The 18,978-nt window shown below is 36.6% G+C and overlaps 1 protein-coding gene across 3 annotated transcripts in view; it reads left to right on the forward strand.

Annotated features, from left to right (window-relative positions):
- Positions 1-18,978, forward strand: part of LOC135202921 (TBC1 domain family member 15-like) — a 114,269-nt gene that overhangs the window by 67,167 nt on the left and 28,124 nt on the right. For all 3 annotated transcript variants that reach the window (XM_064232381.1, XM_064232382.1, XM_064232380.1), the window contains exons 6-12: positions 5,836-6,080; positions 10,905-11,003; positions 11,200-11,351; positions 12,793-12,991; positions 13,389-13,606; positions 13,759-13,946; positions 16,516-16,642. In XM_064232381.1, the coding sequence (XP_064088451.1) occupies positions 5,836-6,080; positions 10,905-11,003; positions 11,200-11,351; positions 12,793-12,991; positions 13,389-13,606; positions 13,759-13,946; positions 16,516-16,642 (1,228 nt within the window). The remainder of the gene's footprint in view (positions 1-5,835; positions 6,081-10,904; positions 11,004-11,199; positions 11,352-12,792; positions 12,992-13,388; positions 13,607-13,758; positions 13,947-16,515; positions 16,643-18,978) is intronic.

Genomic DNA, 18,978 nt, shown 5'->3' on the forward strand with positions numbered 1-18,978 from the left:
TCAGACAACCCCACTTCGACAGGTTTCACAAGAATACCCTCGCTCTGGGTCTGACTGCGTTCAGACTATCGAACGTCTGGTCAGAGCGAGGGGATATTCTAGAGAGGTGGCCAGTGCAGTGGCTAGAGCCAGAAGAACCTCCACAATCACAGTATATCAGTCGAAGTGGGACAATTTCCGGAAGTGGTGTAAGAACAGGAAAGTGTCTTCATCCAGTACCTCTGTGACCCAAATCGCAGATTTCCTTCTATACTTGAGGAAGGATTTACGCTTGTCAGTTTCGACAATTAAAGGTTATAAGAGTATGCTAACCTCAGTGTTTAGACACAGGGGCCTAGACATCTCGAATAACTTAGACCTTCGAGATCTGATTAGGTCATTTGGTACGAAGAAACAATCACAATGCAGGCCACCGGCTTGGAACCTTGATGTGGTCTTGAAGTATTTAACTTCTAGCAAATTCGAGCCTTTAGAGGAAGCCTCTCTGAGAGATCTTGCTAAGAAGACTATCTTTTTAGTAGCATTGGCAACTGCTAAAAGAGTTAGTGAGCTTCAGGCCATATCGAAGAAGGTGGGATGGAGACATGGCAACGCAGTGTGTTCATTCCAAGACGGTTTCTTGGCCAAGAATGAGGAATCCAGCTAATCCTTGGCCAAGATCCTTTGAAGTTTTGGGTTTGGCTGAGTTAGTGGGTCACGAGCAAGAAAGAGTTCTCTGCCCAGTGAGAGCGTTGCGGTGTTATACGGAAAGAACAAGAGGTATCAGAGGGAAGTCTGATGCTCTGTGGTGTTCAGTTAAAGACCCCAGCAGACCCATGACGAAGAACGCTCTAGCCTTCTTCATGAGAGAGTTAATTAAAGAGGCTCATATGCTGTGTCAAGAGCAGAACTTTGGTATTTTGAAAGTGAAGGCTCATGAAGTCAGAGCAGTGGCGACTTCATTAGCTTTTAAAAAGAATTTAGCCCTCAAGGAAATTATTGAATCCACATATTGGAGAACTAATTCAATATTTGCGTCTCATTATCTTAGGGATGTTCAGACAACCTTTGATAATTGTCAGACGCTAGGTCCATACGTGTCCTCGGGTACAGTATTGGGCAAAGGAGTTACTACCCCATAACCTTCTTTTAAGCTAGTTGATTTTATTAGGTGATGGTGTTTGTGTTTATTGGTCGTCTGAGAAAAGTGTGCGGTACTTTTCTCAGTCTGGTTAGTATTATCCGGTGATGGTGTGTGTGTAGTTCAGGTAAATGATCTATTACTAGCTTGAATGCCGTGGCATAAGAGGGCTGTACGGATCTGTCAACACATTGGTCACGTCCAGTTGTCAGTTCCAGTCTTAGCTTCTTCAACATACAGGACACTTCCTTGTTGAGAGCTACCTTAGCAGGTAAGGAACCTAGAGTTTTAATAATATTTTAATAATATTTTTATACTCTAAGAATGTTGCTGTCTTTGACCCACCTCCAAATGTGTCAATCAGCTATATATATACCTGCCAGGTAAGTGTCATACATTAAAATGAAGTTTTTATGATAAAACAAAGTTTAATGTATACTTACCTGGCAGGTATATATAATTTAATTCCCACCCGCCTCCCCTCAGGAGACAGGGTTCAGAGAAAATCTGGCCCAATTGGGAACGGTTCCTAGCAATAGCGCCACGGTAACGGGGTGGTGGTTGCATGAACTACTAATAGGTTACTAGCGTTTGCCGCGAGTTTTGAAAATTTCTGCCAGGTGGAACAGAGAATATAGCTATATATATACCTGCCAGGTAAGTATACATTAAACTTTGTTTTATCATAAAAACTTCATTTTTATTTTTGTACATAAATATGATACAAATTAATGCAGCCTTTGTAACTACACTCCACGTTTTCGGGATGTTTTTTTTATGTTCGTTCTTGTCCGCCACTGTTCTGAAAAATGCATGGTTACTTTATTAATTATGCATCTTTTCCATAAATCCTTTAAAAAGTTGTACATTACTTCACTGTATCCAATAATATTGTATGTATTCTCATATTATTGTATTATAAAATACTACGGCAAATCTAAGCCAGTATTCCGCTGAGCAGCCAACGTTGTGGTTTGAAATCAGCTGATGGCGAATACGAGTTTGTTTTGCCATAACGCAATTCTGAGCTAATTCTCTTGCTTCTAATTAGCATAAACGAATATATAGATACTTGACTTATATGAGACAAGGTTATTTTTCCTTATACAACGTGTTTTTAGGTGGAAATATGAATTGAATATGTCTCGTTGTGAATGTGAAGAACTTATTTTTTTTTTCGTTAACAGATTACGTTGGCGGCATGTTTATTGCGCAAAAAAAATTATGTGACTCCGTTCGCAATTCTCCTTTGCAACATCGTAATACAAACTTTACGTTATTATCTTTTATCAGAGTGAAACCAACAGTAAAATGTATTCTTTCAAGCACAGTAGTTTTGATTAACCCTTTAACGCCGATTGGACGTATGGTACGTTAATATAAAAAGGTTTTTTAAAAATTCACGGAAAAATAGTTATAAGCCTACTAGGCAAAAACTTCTGAATCACGCACCTTGGGGGATGCAGGGAGCTCACGGATCAAGGCGTTGTTTTGTTTACAATCGTTACCCAGGCGCGCAAGCGCGAATTTCTTTCTTTTTGCACTAAAAAGCATCAGCAACACATCTTGGAAATTATTTTGTCACTTTGACATAATTTTTGCACCATTTTATATTAGCCGTTACATGGAATATTATATATGAAAATGTGTGCAATTTTATGTAGAATACAACGAAAAACAACTCATGGTTGTATCTTTTATCAATTTTGAAATATTTTCATATAAATAACGATAAGTGCCAAAATTTCAACCTTCAGTCAACTTTGACTCTACCGAAATGGTCAAAAAACGCAATTGTAAGCTAAAACTCTTATATTCTAGTAATATTCAATCATTTACCTTAATTTTGCAACAAATTGGAAGTCTCTAGCACAATATTTCGATTAATGGTGAATTTATGAAAAAAAACTACCTTACGTCCGCGCGGTCACTCTTCCGAAAAAATCATAAATTTTTTTGTCCAATTGTAATGTTTGCACCATTTTAAATTAGCCATTACTTAAAGTTTTATATATGGAAATGTGCACTATTTCATTTAGAATACAACGAAAAACAACCCATGGTTGTAGCTTTTATCAGTTCTGAAATATTTTCATATAAATAACGATAAGTGCCAAAATATCAACCTTCGGTCAACTTTGACTTGACCGAAATGGTAAAAAAACACAATTGTAAACTAAACTCTTACATTCTAGTGATATTCAATCATTTATCTTTATTTTGCAATAAATTGGAAGTCTCTAGCACAATATTTCAATTTATGGTGAATTTATGAAAAAAAGAACATTGTCCTTACGTCAGTGCGGTAACTCTTCTGAAAAAAATCAGAAATTTTTTTGTCTGATTTTTGTAATGTTTGCACCATTTTAAATTAGCCGTTATATAAAGTTTTATATATGAAAATGTGCGCAATTTCATGTAGAATACAACCAAAAAACAACCCATGGTTGTAACTTTTATCAGTTTTGAAATATTTTCATATAAATAACTAAGTGCCAAAATTTCAACCTTTGGTCAACTTTAACTCAACCGAAATGGTCTAAAAACGCAATTGCAAGCTGAAACTATTACATTCTAGTAATATTCAATCATTTACCTTAATTTTGCAGCAAATTGGAAGTTTATAACACAATATTTCGATTTATGGTGAATTTATGAAATAAACTTTTTCCTTACGTCCGCCCGGTAACTCTTCCGAAAAAATCAGACATTTTTTCGTCCGATTGTCGTAATGTTTGCACCATTTTAAATTAGCCGTTACATAAAGTTTTATATATGAAAATGTGTGCAATTTCATGTAGAATACAACAAAAAACAACCCATGGTTGTAGCTTTTATCAGTTTTGAAGTATTTTCATATAAATAACAATAAATAGAAAAAATTTGTCCTTCGGTCAACTTTAACTCGACCGCAATGGTCGAAAACTGCATTTGTAAGCTACAACACTTACAGTCTAGTAATACTCAATCAATTACCTTCATTTACCTGCTTTTTTTTACGTCTGCGCGTTACGAATTCATGCATCATTTTGTGATATTTTCTCTGTGTTGCCTTGATTGTTTTACAATGTGTTATATACCAAAATGAGCGCAATTCAGTGTACAATACATAAAAAAAATTAACTCTTTAGCTTTAACCGTTTTGCTCACAGCGCGATTTGTATAAATTATATATGAAATTTTTGTTTCGCTGTGTCATATATCCCAATGTTTATATATGATAATGATATTTTTTTTTCATTTCTGAGGGTTGCATACTAAACCTCAGGCAGTGATAAAAAAAATGAGCCAAAAATGAACTCTTAATCTTGTAAATAAAGCATGCTGTGATTTTCTGAAAAAAACATTTTTTCAGCTTCGGCGCTCACTTGCGAACGCCGCCGGCATACGGGAGACGATTTTTAAAATACCGCTTCGGCGTTTAAGGGTTAAAATGATTTTATCTCAATTTTATCTACGGTTGTGTTTGATGGCATATGTTTACTGGAGTTTTAGTAACTAGGTTTATATTTAACAGTATTTCCCTATTGATCTTTGATCTATAGCAAATAAAGTTATTACATTAAGATATCTCAGTTCTATTCTATACATAACCCCATTTATAACAACTACATAATAGTGTGCTGTAGTACGATGATTGAAATACAAGCCAAACGGATGTTATCCAATTCGGTTGTACTTAGGGAAAAAAAAAAGGTCGTTTCTCGTTTGGTCGTTCATGGCTGCACACATTCACGCAACGAGTATAACTTTAAAACCATACTTTCATCATTCTCTTTTGCTGTTATTGAACTTATGTAACTAGAAGATGGATAAAGTTAGGCTATTGTAATTTGGTCTCATAAAATCGGACTATCGTAAGACAAATTATCGTAACTTGACACTACAGCTACCTGTACACTGTATAAACCTTATTATATCTTTACATATTTTAGACACCCAAAGGATTAAAGCTAGGCTTTTTTCACTTTACAGCATTTATAATGCTATAATATACTGTACAGTAAATTCTATAGTACTATGCTGCATAAATATAATTTTACTTATTGCGCCATTGTGGCATTACGGCGCCTTTGACTGGTCTAGAGTTTCGAAAGGTGTGCAGCGGCTGTAGGCTTTAAAATCGCTTAGCATCGAAAATCACTTAACGTCGGCGGCCAGGAATGGAACCCCTGCCGCTAACCGAGGGCCGCCTGTATTGGGATTAAAGATGAATAATTTCCTTTTGCATAGAGTTTTCAGTTTGAAGTGTGATGGTGGTTGTTTTTAAGCATTCTGAATGTTTACAGATATGTGGTACTGACAAGGTTAGGTTGGGGAAGGGTAAGGAGTTGTCCTTGAACACCCCCCCCCTGGGAAGGATTACTGTATTACGTAATTTGACTTTCTTAATAAGAATACCAGTTCCATAATAAAATAACAACTTCCTGAGGGTTAGTCTAGAGACCACAGTTCACCAGCAGATTAGGAAAAGAATATACTGGGCATGAGTGTGAGTGAACATCCAAGATGTTGTCTTCATACTTTTCCATATTGTTTTGGCTGCTCATAGTTTTATACTTCATTAAAATTCTTCAGTTCGTATGCATGAGTTGCTGTGCTTGTATGTGTAAAGGGGTGAATTGGATATGTAATACATTCTATTTTTTATGTAAATTGAAGCATTATAAGTATGAGGAACAAAGCTTTTAATATCTTTTGAAAATTTTTTGCAGATCTGAAAAGGACAGCAACCTCTATTTGATTGTTGACAAGAAGCAGAACTCTACGGATGAGAAGCTTTCTGCCCTGAACTTGGTGCCAGACCGTCGAGGACCGGGTGGATGGGGAGGGGGAGGTGGGCCGAGTGGAATTCCCTGGGGTAATGCGCAGCAGAGAGTTTGGGGGTTCTTTAACAACTGGAAGAGAGATCCGTACACCACGACTGTCAGTACACTCTCCAAATTCTATGATGCCGTGTGTAAGTTAGGCGAGACCATTGTTCCTAGCAGGGTTAGAAATGGTGCTCTGTAGTTTTGACTTTGTAGCCCTGTAAAACACGCTCTGATTTCTGTCCGTCCACATGTATGACAAGATTTCCGAGTAATACAATTTACAGAATATAGAGTAAGATTTTTAAGAGATAGTTTATGAAATAATAAAATAATAACAATGATTTAAGATGGAGATAAAATGTTAAAATGTTTAAACTATATTAGAATTAAATTTATAGAAACTCCTATTGGTAGACCATGTAGGAGCAAAAAATGTGAGTGCTGCTGATAAAAGTTTGAAGAGGGTGAAGGAAATGGATGAAAAATAAGAAAAAATTATAACTGGGCCATTAGGGTTGCTACAAAGAATGTCATATGGTAATGGTTTTCTAATTATGGTAATGGTTTTGTAATTATTTTACTAATGGAAAGTAGTGTAGTTGTAGCATTGACTTCCATTTCTTTTTTTCCAAACAGTTCTTTCATATTTACAAATGTCTATTAGATGTGCTAGTTTTTGGTGTTTATACTTTTATATAGTCATTTAAGTAGCTTAAGGAAATTGTTTTTTGTCTAACTACGTGCGCTTATAATATTATTCAGTACTCTTAAGATTTTTCATATTTCTTTTAGCTTGATTTTAAATCTTGATAAGTTTCAGTCTGTTACTGTTCAATCTAAATTAATTTTTACTTATTTTGGTTTACATATTTTTTATGATAGCATCGTATGGTATTCAGAAATTGTGTTTGAATAGATTTTTTATACTGTAGTGTATATAGAAATAGAAATTGGTCAGTATGTAACAGTAAAAGGAATCTTAATGTACAGTCATATAGTATATGAAAAGGAATCATTTAATGAATCTCCAGATACAAGTCTACTAGAAGTAAATTGTATGAGACTGCATGACTTGCAGAAAATGTGTGGTGACAGTTGAAATCTCCTTGAATGAGAGGGTGTGAACTGGAAGCCAGAAGCGTGAAGGTCATGGATGAGTCAGTCTGAATTCCAAGAGAAAACTTTAGTGTAGCTTAACAAGCGCTGGATACCAGTTGTCCCCAGTCACTGTTGAGTCAGTCAGAATTCAGAGGAAGACTTTTATACTGGACAGCTCAAAAGTGTTTTCTTATGATAGTTTACTTAAGGTGTAAAGGGTAAGCTGTCATGAATAGCTTTCTAACAATTCAAGTATTTGTGGAGAGTTAGCAATTGATCAGTGTCCAGAAGTTAATGTGCCAACTATGTTCTGGAGTACTTCAGGATGGCCCTTCTATCAACAAGAGGACAAGGTAAAATTGAAGAGTTAGCCTAGTCATTACCTTACTCTGAGTCAGAAGTAATGCATTTTTCCAGTTATGTGCCATTTATTTTGAAGATAAACATGTTCACTTGTTCATGCCTTTTTGAGGTGTGTTTGCTTTTAGGGATGTTTGCTTGTAAATGCAAATTTGTTAGGTTGTAACAGACCTCTCCTTTGATAGGGCTTAGCTTCTCCATTGCCATGTTAGGGAAGGTATGTCTTGTCTGCAGGTGGGTTATCAGGATAATTTTTTTTCAGGCTGTTGCACTTTATGAGGGTTTTCTGTTGTTGGAGACTTAAGCCAGATTGTTGTTGCCCCACTAATTGAACAATTCCAATCTTTTTTAGTATGGTTTACTATAGTAAGTTAGTGTGTTTAGTGTTGTTGCAATTTTTGTGCTACAGTGGAGTAACGTTGAATTTGTTGCATTTCTTCATGGTTTATTTATGTGGCTGAGTATATGTTAAACTTCCCATCATTTGACTGAGCATGTGGCATCATTTCCCTCCATTGTCATGATTGTTCCAAATTTCTGTGAAGATTCTTTGGTAGTTTAACGTATTAGTACGTAATGTGAAATGGATTTGAAGGCAAATGATTTTGTGCAGCTTCAGCTCATGTTGGCTTTGTGCCAGTAACCTGAATATAAGGACAACCTACTATTGTTGCTTGTTACATCACTTTTTGAATTTGCTTGTAAAGCTAATGTGATTAAATACTAGAACAGGATGCTTGTCTTTTCATCATCCTGTGTTCATTTCAGATGTCTTTGTACAAAAGTTAACGTTCAAAATACTGTGTAGATATTTGTAATAACTGAATCAAGATAGATTTAGGAAGAAAATCTTAGAAGAATGTAACAGGCATCATAAAACAAAGGTTTGGGTGGACAGCATTGGAAGATGTTGGAATACAAAGTTGCTAATATCCAGGAAAAAAGAGAGAGAGAGAGAGAGAGAGAGAGAGAGAGAGAGAGAGAGAGGCGAGAGAGAGAGATAGAGAGTGGGCGGGAGAGAGAGAGAGAGAGAGAGAGAGAGAGAGAGAGAGAGAGAGAGAGAGTGTTTTTGGGGATGCAGTCTCTTGGTGGTGTCTGAGTTTATGTATATGGCTGATTTGTTAGTAGTATTTCTCTCATTGATTTCACCAAGTGTTTGCTCAAAATGTCAAGAATGCAGAACCATCATAGGAAAGTGCTGACATGGGTTGGACTTTGTTTTTTTGTGTAAAGAATAACAGAGAGAAAAAGATAAAGGCAAGCAAGCACACAACAACATTAGGCTGTCATAAGCTCTATTACTTAAAACTTCTTTTAAATATGTAATGTGCTATGTATATTTACTGAGAGAGAGAGAGAGAGAGAGAGAGAGAGAGAGAGAGAGAGAGAGAGAGAGAGAGAGAGAGAGAGAGAGAAATGCTACTTGAACATTTTATCGAGTCTTCGGCTGGTATGGACTTGCAGTACCCATTGCATCTAATTGTGAGCTAATTTAACAATTACAGTTGAACAAAGTGTGATAAAAAACTGTTTATGCCTGTAAGTGGCATTACCCACACTTCTTTCTGCCTGGTGAGTTTTGCCAGCCATCTTTTTTTGATTGTATATATTTATTTTATACAAATATTGGGGTGCTGGGGATTCTCCAGATGACATTAAGATATAGAAAGGCTGAAACCTGACATTGCAGGATTACTGTATGTCGCAGGTTAATTTGCAGTCGCACTTTAAGGTGGAGGGTCGGTTGTGTTGAGTCTTCTTCAAATCCTCCCTCACTTTATCATGCCATCTAGTCCCGTGCCTCCTTCTCAAACTTCTACCCAAAACGGGCTCCATCCAAACACTCTTCACACCTTCCTCCTCACTCATCCTTACCACATGTTCTCTCCACACCATCCTCCTCACTCGTCCTTACCACATGCCGCCCAAACTGTCTCACTTGTAACTTTTATAATGTCAGTGATTATTCCTGCAATTGTGCCTTTCTCAGTTTCTGCATTTTCTAGCCTCTTGTGTAGTGAGGTGCTTAAAATTCATCTTGGCATCTTCATTTAAGTTTGCTCCAACTTTTGTTTTAATGCCCAAGTTTGCTCCAACTTTTGTTTTAATGCCCATATTTCTGATCTGTACACTATCATTAGTCTGGTTATAGCACAGTAGGTTTTTATTACAGTACATTAGTTTATTTGGTATTCTCAGCCTGCTTTCAAACAGCTCCACACCCTCCTCTTGGCTTAAAAGTAGATTTTAAGTATCATACTTAAAATTCTCTACCTTTTTTAGAAATGTTTTCTGGTATAAGTAACATATCCTCTCCCAGATTGCAGGGCACCATAACGTCACTTTTACATGTCAGTGCAATTTTTCTTCAGTCAGTTCAATATTCACCAGGTCATCTGCATGTGAGAGACTCATAGATATACATTTCTAATCTCTTCACTCCTTACATCCATAACCAGGACAAATAGAAGTGGGCCATTATCAGTCCTAGATGTGAATGAACTTCAACTTCAAATGTCAAATATTTCTGTTATGCCACAGGCTGATATTACTGCTGTCCTTGTTCTTTTCTACATAAATACAACCAACCTTACCACTTTTTAGGCACTTTCCAGTTACATAAATGCCAAAACATTCCCTTGGTAATTCTTACTCCTTCTCTAGATCTATAAATGCACAGTAGAACTTCTGATTATCTTCTAGCCTCTTCTCTGTAATTGTCTTATAAAGGCAGTATCAGCTTTACCTCTCACTGTAATGAAACTGTTGCTGTTCACCAAGTACAATCTTCACAATTGCTTGTACTGTAATCTCTTGATAAGTAGTCTCGGTAAAATCCTTAACAAATATTCTCGTTGTTGCAATGATAGGTATTTTGGGCTGTTTACACAGATACTCAGTGAGATATAGCCAGCATTTGCTATTCTAGTCAGGTAGTTGAAAGCATTGCTTGGACTAGCCAAGTTCTTTAAAAGTCTTGATGCAGGTAGCAGTTTTAAGCAAATTTCAGGAGTAATTCGCATCTTTGTTTATTAGCATCCTTTCTTCAACAATTTTCCTTATAAGGACAGTGTGCTTTCATCAGTTTGCTTTGTTTTTCATGCTAAGCAGCACCAGGTTGTCTGATTAGGTGAAATTGTATAAATTTTTAAATGCCATACAAATAGAATGAAATCATGGTGAGCCCTGTGTGAGTAGACATGTGACCTGAAGGTCTATGTAATTTTAAGCTGTTCCTGTTATAATTATATTAAACAAGGAGATCCTACTTGTATTGAAAACATGATAGTAGATGGAACTAAAGGTGGGAAGGAATCTTGATAATATTACACCTTTTGGAGATATGGAGTTGTGATGTTGAATACAGAGAGAATGCCACAGTGAGATCTCAATCATTGGTTTGCATCACTTAATCAAACATATAATGTTGCAGTTTAGAACTAGATTTTGCAAGTCTTTGCAAAATGATGTATCATTTTAGTTTTTATATCCTATGCTTATTTTACTCACAGTATATAATGGGGTCGATGGATATGTTCGAGAATCAGATGGGGAAGATGATGTTGCTGAGATATTCCACAGTCTCAATGGATTTGAAGTTCTGGAACCAGGTAAATTATTTATGCTTGTTAAATTGACTGCTTTACAGATTGTCTGAACTTATTTTGCCTTGAGCATTTTTTCTCATTTGAAGATAAGATTTGTAATGTCTGAAAAGTGCGCTTTGAATATTTCCAGTGAATTGAAGGTTTCTTTTTTCATAAAGTCAGGTGTATTGCTCCTAAAACACATTACATTTGTTTAAAGGTTATGAATTGCTAACCAAGAAGGGAAAACTTGCTGAACGGCCTGATGTCGACAGACTGTCACCACTTACTCATGATGAATTCCAGCAATACATAGATGATGATGGGAGAATTCTAGATGTTGAGCCATTACAACAAAGAATATTCAGAGGGGTAAGTTATGCATGAGTCAGTATGGTGTTGATTACAATGCAGGCAAGAATTATGGTTTGACAGTGAAATATATCTACAAGATTTTTTTAAATTTAAAATTAAGTGTCGGGTGTCAGATTTCAGGATAGAGAGAAATGATATCATAAAGGAAACGTTAAAGTATGAAATGGCTTGGTCTTATCCTCCTCCTAATCCTTTGGGAGAATTATATGAGACTGGATAAAAGCTATGTGAAAGGGGTGTTAGAGATGAGTAAATATTTGTTGAAGACATTCCTCAGGAAATACTATAGTGACTGAATTAATTCAGAGGCCCTTTGTGTCACACAGCAATGTAGGTGATGGTGGTGGTGGCGATGAAGGGGGTTGTGTAAAATTAAGTTTGTGGATTTTTAATCAAGTTTACTTCAGTGGAGTTATATAGAAGACCCATTCACAGTTTATTTTCATTTTGAAAATAAAATACTTCTTGAAGTATTTTATTGTCTGAAGGCTTTTTACATTATATATAGTGGTTTCCTTAATATGTTATCTAGGATGTGTCAACTTTATAAATGTATTCTCATTTTTATAAATTGCTGGAAATCTTTCAGATGTGGAGACAATTTAAAAATAGTTTATTCAGCAGAAGCAAAGGTTTTACACTGGGTATTTGTGTATGAGTAGCATTTTGAAGCCTTCTATTCTTGAGGTATAGAGTAAAAACCAGGTTTTTTTCCATCGAAGAGACTTCAAACAACTTCCAAAAACTTAAGATTTTTTTACTACAGGCAGTCCCCGGGTTACAACGGGTTTGGCTTACGACGTTCCGAGGTTAAGGAGCTTTTCAATTATATTCATCAGAAATTATTTCCAGGGTTACGACGCATGTTCCAGGGTTATGCCGCCTACAACGCTAATCTGGCAGAAGAAATATGACTCCAAAAATGCAATATAATCAATATTTGAAGGTTTTTTTGATGAAAAATGCAATAAGAATGCAGTTTACATAGTTTTGAATGCACCCAAAGCATTAAAAGTAAGGTTTTCTTAGGATTTTTGACGATGTTCCTGCTTACGACAATTTTCGGCTTACAACGTGTCTCAAGAACGAACCCCCATCGTAACCCGGGGACTGCCTGTACTTATTAATCATTCTCATGGATTTTTGATTGCTTAAATGATTTTTAAGGGGATTTTATGATTTCCATGACCCATACTTTATGCTGCTTTAATGTCTGTAATACAATTAAAATCTCTTTTTGTCTGTTATTGGATGTTAAGTGTAGTTGAAGGTTCAAGGCGTCTCTATTTTATGATTCCAAAAGTTAAGTTTTTGTATGAATAATACTGCCTTTTGCATCAGTCTTTTACTGGAACCATAATCCTTGGGAGAGGTGTTTTGATGGACTTCAAAATAATTAGCTAGGCACAGGGATTTTTAACTGGGTTTCTGCACATAGGGGATACATCCAAATCTTCGACGAGAATTGTGGTGCTACCTTTTGGGTCACAACCAGTGGAATTCGACCTACATGCAGAGAGAGGAGAACAAGAGAGAGAAGGAGAACTTGTACTTCACGATGAAACAACAGTGGAAAACAATTACACTAGACCAAGAGAGTAGATTTAGTGCCTTCAAAGAACGCCGAAGTCTCATTGGTATGTTTTAATTCAGTTCTTGTGCAATTATAGGTTTGAGTTTATCATGGAATATTTATTCTGTCATTGATGTGGGTGAGAGCTCAACTAGATAATTCATTGCTGTTGATAGTGGTGACATGCTTTTAGCTTCTGAGAAATATGTGATTTTATGTATAAATATTAATTACAGGATAGTTATAATACCAAATCATTTGTTATATATTAAATCAGAAGTTATGTGTTAGATCAGAAGTTACAGGTACCCTGCAGATTTATAAATATGGAAAATTTAGTCTTGATTATGTGCAGGTTGTTTTGTTGGTGAAAAAGATGACTATCATAGTTAAAGCTTGGAAGAATAATTATGAATTTATGAAATACCAGCCATTAACTGGAGGTATAATTTCCTTGACAGAAAAAGATGTGAACCGAACGGACAGGAACCACCCCTTTTTTGAAGGGGAACACAACCCAAATGTAGTGTTACTTCATGACATTCTGATGACCTATGTCATGTATAACTTTGACCTTGGCTATGTCCAGGGTATGAGTGACCTCCTTGCGCCAATCCTTTATGTCACACAGAATGAACCTACAGCTTTTTGGTGCTTTGTGGGCTACATGGACATGGTGGTAAGTATATGACACTTACAATTTTGTGGCTTTTAACAGGTTATTACTAAAAAAAATCAATTGAGCTTTGTAATATCATAATTTTCTTTTTTAGTTTACATTATTCAGTTACACATACTTATTCCTTATCATCTTTATACTTCAAATTCCAGTACCGTAATTTTGACATGGACCAGTCGGGGATGAAGCAACAACTCCTGGATGTGCATCATCTGGTACAGGTGGTGGACCCAGAGCTCATGTCCTACCTCGAAGCTCGGGAGTCTGCAAACTTCTATTTTTGTTTTAGATGGCTCTTGGTACGGTTCAAGAGAGAGCTTAATTACGCCAGCACTCTGAGGTATGGCATTTTTTAAGTACGTACTGGTTATTTATATGTTAAAAGTCATTTGAGGTATGGCATTTTTAAAGTACTGGTTATTTATATGTTAACACCATTCCACTACAACTGGAGAGTCCCTGAATTTAGTGCTTAATGTGCCAGTAACTAAGAATGTGCCAAGGTGATATTGCTTTATAAGGAATAAGAGGTGTACTTGAAGAAGAGGTGAAGTGATGAAGAGGTGTCCTTGTTTGAAATTGGTTTAGAGAGATACCAGTGTCTTGGTAATCCTCATTTTCAAGCTTTTCTTAGAGGATAAGCTGTTAAATTTAATAATGTAATGGTTATTCTTTATCAAGTCTTTTCTTACACTCATATTCATTATTACATAATTACAGATATCTAATCTGTTGTGGCGTATAAAAGAGTTTTACATAGGAAGAACCTATTTTTGGTAGCTGCCGAGTCCTCAAAGGAGTTACACTTATGGTCCCTCCAAATATCCATAAGATAGACCAACCAATTACTACAGTCACTAAGAACCTTATTCGTGGATCAGGTAATGGAAAACCTTGAAGGAGCTGACCTGTGCAGTGTAAAAGACTGGAAAGCAGGATTAACAATTTCTATATTAGAATCAACTCAAAAACCACAAGGCAGTTCTGCCAGTGCTGCCTTGTATACCCTGATATTATAATAATGACAAGGTGTTTGACTTCAAAAGATATATAAGATATCAAACTTTCAACAGATTTCAACTGGGCTTTCAGTGTGGAGGTAATCTAACCACATTTTCCATATGGACTGGTATGTCGAATAGATGATGTCAATAGATTTTGTGCTAGGTGCCTACTAATGTTAGGCAAATAATTTTCACGGTAGATGTAGAAATCCACATGTGAAGGTCATGGCCCAGAAAGGAGAGGATGCGTCGACAACTTCTCCTCTCTTGGATAGAACAGCAGACAGCAATGGAATCTATTCTCAAACCTGTTATTGAAGAAATAGGGAACCAATGACTGGCTAATTCAGGGTCACTGTGGACAAGCAGTTCCATTGAAAGTTAGTATATGTAGATTGTTCAAAGCTTTCAAAATTTGGGACAGTGAAGGAAAACTGCATATTTTCCTCCATTTATTCCAGTCTTATAGGAATGCATCTCTTGCTTTTGCCTGGATGTTCAGAGACAGTGGAAGTTGATGGTTCTTGCACTTGGCAAACGGGTCCACTTCCGGATGTGGAAGCATGTTAGCATTGATTTGAGAGGAGTTCAGTGTGAGCCTAAAATTTTACTTCCTTGAAATTTTACCAAATGTGGGGTCCCTTTTTGGAGGCTTGATTTTCTGAGGTAGAGTGACATTCCCATAGAACAGGTGACCTTCTTCCCCATCTGACAGTCCTCCCCAACCTGTCAAGGAGGCCTACTTATGTATTGTCACTCAAAAAAATGGTGAAGTCAGGTCTGTCTTTTGCCAGGGACCCCTTCAAGGTCCAGGGACAGAGTATCTTCCCCATCTTAGGAAGGTGATCATAAGCCTTTTCTTGGCATGTGAGAGCCAGACTCTGTTTAAATCCTACAGTTACAATCTGAGGGTTGGATCTACCAAAGGCCTAAAGCAAAACTGGCCCAGACTTTGTTCCAAATGGCAGCTGGAAAAGCTTGCTTGTGCAAGGGATCTTCTCAGGTCCTTCCTTATTCTGGTTTGAGTGCTGTTGGTAAGCGACTTTTGGCCACAAAGAGTATCTAAACAAAGCTCCAGCCTCAGAAAATGTCTGTTGGGTGTACAGTGGGACTAGTTCCATTAAGAAACCTTTTGACTGGACTTTGTCGACTGCTACCCTCAGGTTTTGACAGCACTTGTCTCTGGTGGCTCCCCTGTTTAGCCAATCATCTGGGTAGGTCACCAGTTAAAATTTCTTCATTCCCGAGCTCCTAAATAAATAAGTACATGGGGATGCTGAAGAGTGGTGGCAAATAAAGCCTTCTTTCTCTATGGTAGCCCCTTTTTAAAAGGGTTCTGGTTAAAAAAAAAAAAAAAAAAAAAACAGGGAAGGACACAGTACTTTGCAAGAGGCTTACTGGCTCCCATTTTGACAAATATAAGCCTATCTGGTAAAATTTTAAGGAAGTAAAACTTTTCACTGGGTCTTGAAACTTAAGTACTTAGCTTGAGTGGTATTACATATTTTGGTAGAAAAATGCATAGTTGAACACTTTTCCATTGCAAAGCATGGGGATTATTGAACTAGACCTGCCAGAGTGGATTGGGGAAGATGGTAGACATACATCCTGTTGTCACATCTGTGTTGGCGGAATGTAGTGAAAACCTAGGGAGTTGCTGTAGGACAGGATGTACAACCCTCCTATCCTGAGACCTTTATATTCTGTCACTGTGCCCACAGCACTATTCTGGCCGAGACCAATTATACAAGAATTTTGTCTTTAGATGGTCTATCTTATGAAGCCTTGAGGGGACCATGAGAGTGACTAAGCTATCAAAAATCTCCATTTAAGTATTTGTTTAACTATACAGTACTACTAAATTCATATGTCCATGAAGTAATAATGTGAATTATGTTATTTCAGGTTATGGGAAGTGCTATGGACTGGTCAGCCTTGCCCAAATTTCCACTTGTTAGTTGTGGTTGCGTTACTGGACACAGAAAAGAACACCATTATGGAGAATAAGTTTGGATTCACAGAGATCCTTAAGGTAAATACAAAATTTCATCCTTTTTTTTATTTAAAAGAGAAAAGGTGAGAAACTTGGAGCCATTACTTTACTCAGATGCAAGGAATGGAAGAACAAAAGTGTTCAGTTTGAATGAGTATGGCTAAAGGTTGAAGGTTGGAAGTTGTCGTGTCTAGAAAAAATGGAAAATTATGATGAGAATCTTGAGCATGAAAGCAAAGGGAAAGAAAGTTCCTGAGAAATGATTAGGGTTATTCTCTCAATAGAATAAGTTTGGGAGGTGATTGAGAGAAGATGATTTCAGATATTTGGCTTTGGTGTCAGAATTAAATTCACTAGCAAATGTAGATGGGTGATGAAATACGGGTGCAGAAGTGAAAAATTTATATCTACTATTTGTTCAGCAATATTAAAATAGGGGCGATTACACGAATAGTCTCTCTCTCTCTCTCTCTCTCTCTCTCTCTCTTCTCTCTCTCTCTCTCTCTCTCTCTCTCTCTCTCTCAAAGTAAGTGAAGGGACGATCAATGAACGTAAAGAAGTTCATATTCATTATTGTTTACCCTCTTTTAATGATTCTCTCTCTCTCTCTCTCTCTCTCTCTCTCTCTCTCTCTCTCTCTCTCTCCTCTCTCTCTCTCTCTCTATGTAAGTCAAGTAACAAAGACGGTGATTGGATTATCGGATTACTTAGCTCTCAAATCACAAATTATCTCCTCTCTCTTTCTCTCTCTCATTTTTCGATAGCAAGATAAAATTATAAAATTGTAGTGCATTAATGTCGTTAAATGGCTCTCTCTCTCTCTCTCTCTCTCTCTCTCTCTCTCTCTCTTCTCTCTCTCTCTCATCTCTCTCTCTCTCTCTCGTCTCTCTCGTCGGTGACTTTCATTTAACGGAACAGAGATCTTGATTGGTTCGTTTCTTTGTCAATTACTTTGCATGGTGATACGAATAATAAAGTACGTATCTTTCTTTTCATTATGTTACTGCAAAGACGCAACTTGTATGTCATTGCGTTATGGCTACTGATAAATGCTCTTATGATCCTGTGTCTTCCAAAAAAAGAGTAGAAAGTAGGAACTAGTCAGTTTTCTTTTTATTATGTCCATTGGCAGGATCGAAATTCCGAAGCAACATTACCGGGCAGTACTTCTTCAACATTATTTTGTGCACTGGCAGTCCTGATGGATTTAAGTTATTCAAAAAATCTTGCGGATATTGATGATAATTTTCATCTTCTATTGTGTCCGAGCTGAAATATTTGCGACTTTCTCTGGGGAAGTTGTACAGAAATTATGTATGAAAAATCGTAAAGTAACTAAGTCTACGGGAATAACCAGCCTTGTTTCACGGCTAGACACTGCTCCGTTTCAGGGAATCCTTTCTCACCCCCACCCCCTACAAAGGAGGGGGTTAGGTTGGATGAAACCCCATTACAAACCATCTTAGGGGTCCCCACCATACCCTGCCAAGTTTCATGCCCATTTGGTGCCCATACTTGGCAGTTAATCCTCAAAACTTTCCTTAATCCAACATATACCAATAAGTTAATGAGTTAGTTGCAAGATGCTGATTCCACTATTTTGAATTTGTTGTCAGGTTAAGCCATATGCATACAGTTATCTGTCCTAGTTAATGTTAGGTAGTTTATTTATATACTTGTTGTAGCCTTCTTATAAACCTTGCCTTTTTGGAATTATATAGCATGATAGTGAACTGTTTGAGGTACTGATGACATTTGCTGTATGCATGTCAACCCTGAGTTTTTGTTGCTGCAATTAATGTTGTCCCCAGAAAAAGTTTGGCTAACTTCAACTTACCATTTTGACTTCATATAGTTGTCCATTTTATATTATACCATAATAAAGTAGAAGTTCAGGATTCAGCTTTGAAATGAACTATAATTATTATCATAAATAAATTTGCTCAGTTGTACAAGAGTTAATTATTGATAAGCCCTCATGTGGTCTTGCCATGGAAGTTTTAGGAACTCCTTCCCAAAATCTCAAGGTGTGAAGCTCATAGGGGTTTACTGGTGGGGCCTTTTTTCTCTTACACAATTAGAACAGGATAATGGGACAGATTTGAAGGTACTATATAAATGAAACTGACTTTTCTTAATTTATTGCCTTAAACTACAGAATGGAAACTTACTTAACCTTATTACTGTAATTCATCAAACGTATCCTCCTATACATAACTTAGCCTAACTTAATACAATCCCGATCACCTAAAGAACTTAAACCTAATTCATTAAACATCCAATGTTTGAAAGATAAATCTTTGTCATGTCTGCTTGAGGTTGTTCAGCAAAAATTATTTGAGAATAAATGCATTTTTCTTTAAATAGAACACTAT

This window comes from Macrobrachium nipponense, chromosome 33, assembly GCF_015104395.2.
Source record: "Macrobrachium nipponense isolate FS-2020 chromosome 33, ASM1510439v2, whole genome shotgun sequence".
NCBI classification, from domain to species: domain Eukaryota; kingdom Metazoa; phylum Arthropoda; class Malacostraca; order Decapoda; family Palaemonidae; genus Macrobrachium; species Macrobrachium nipponense.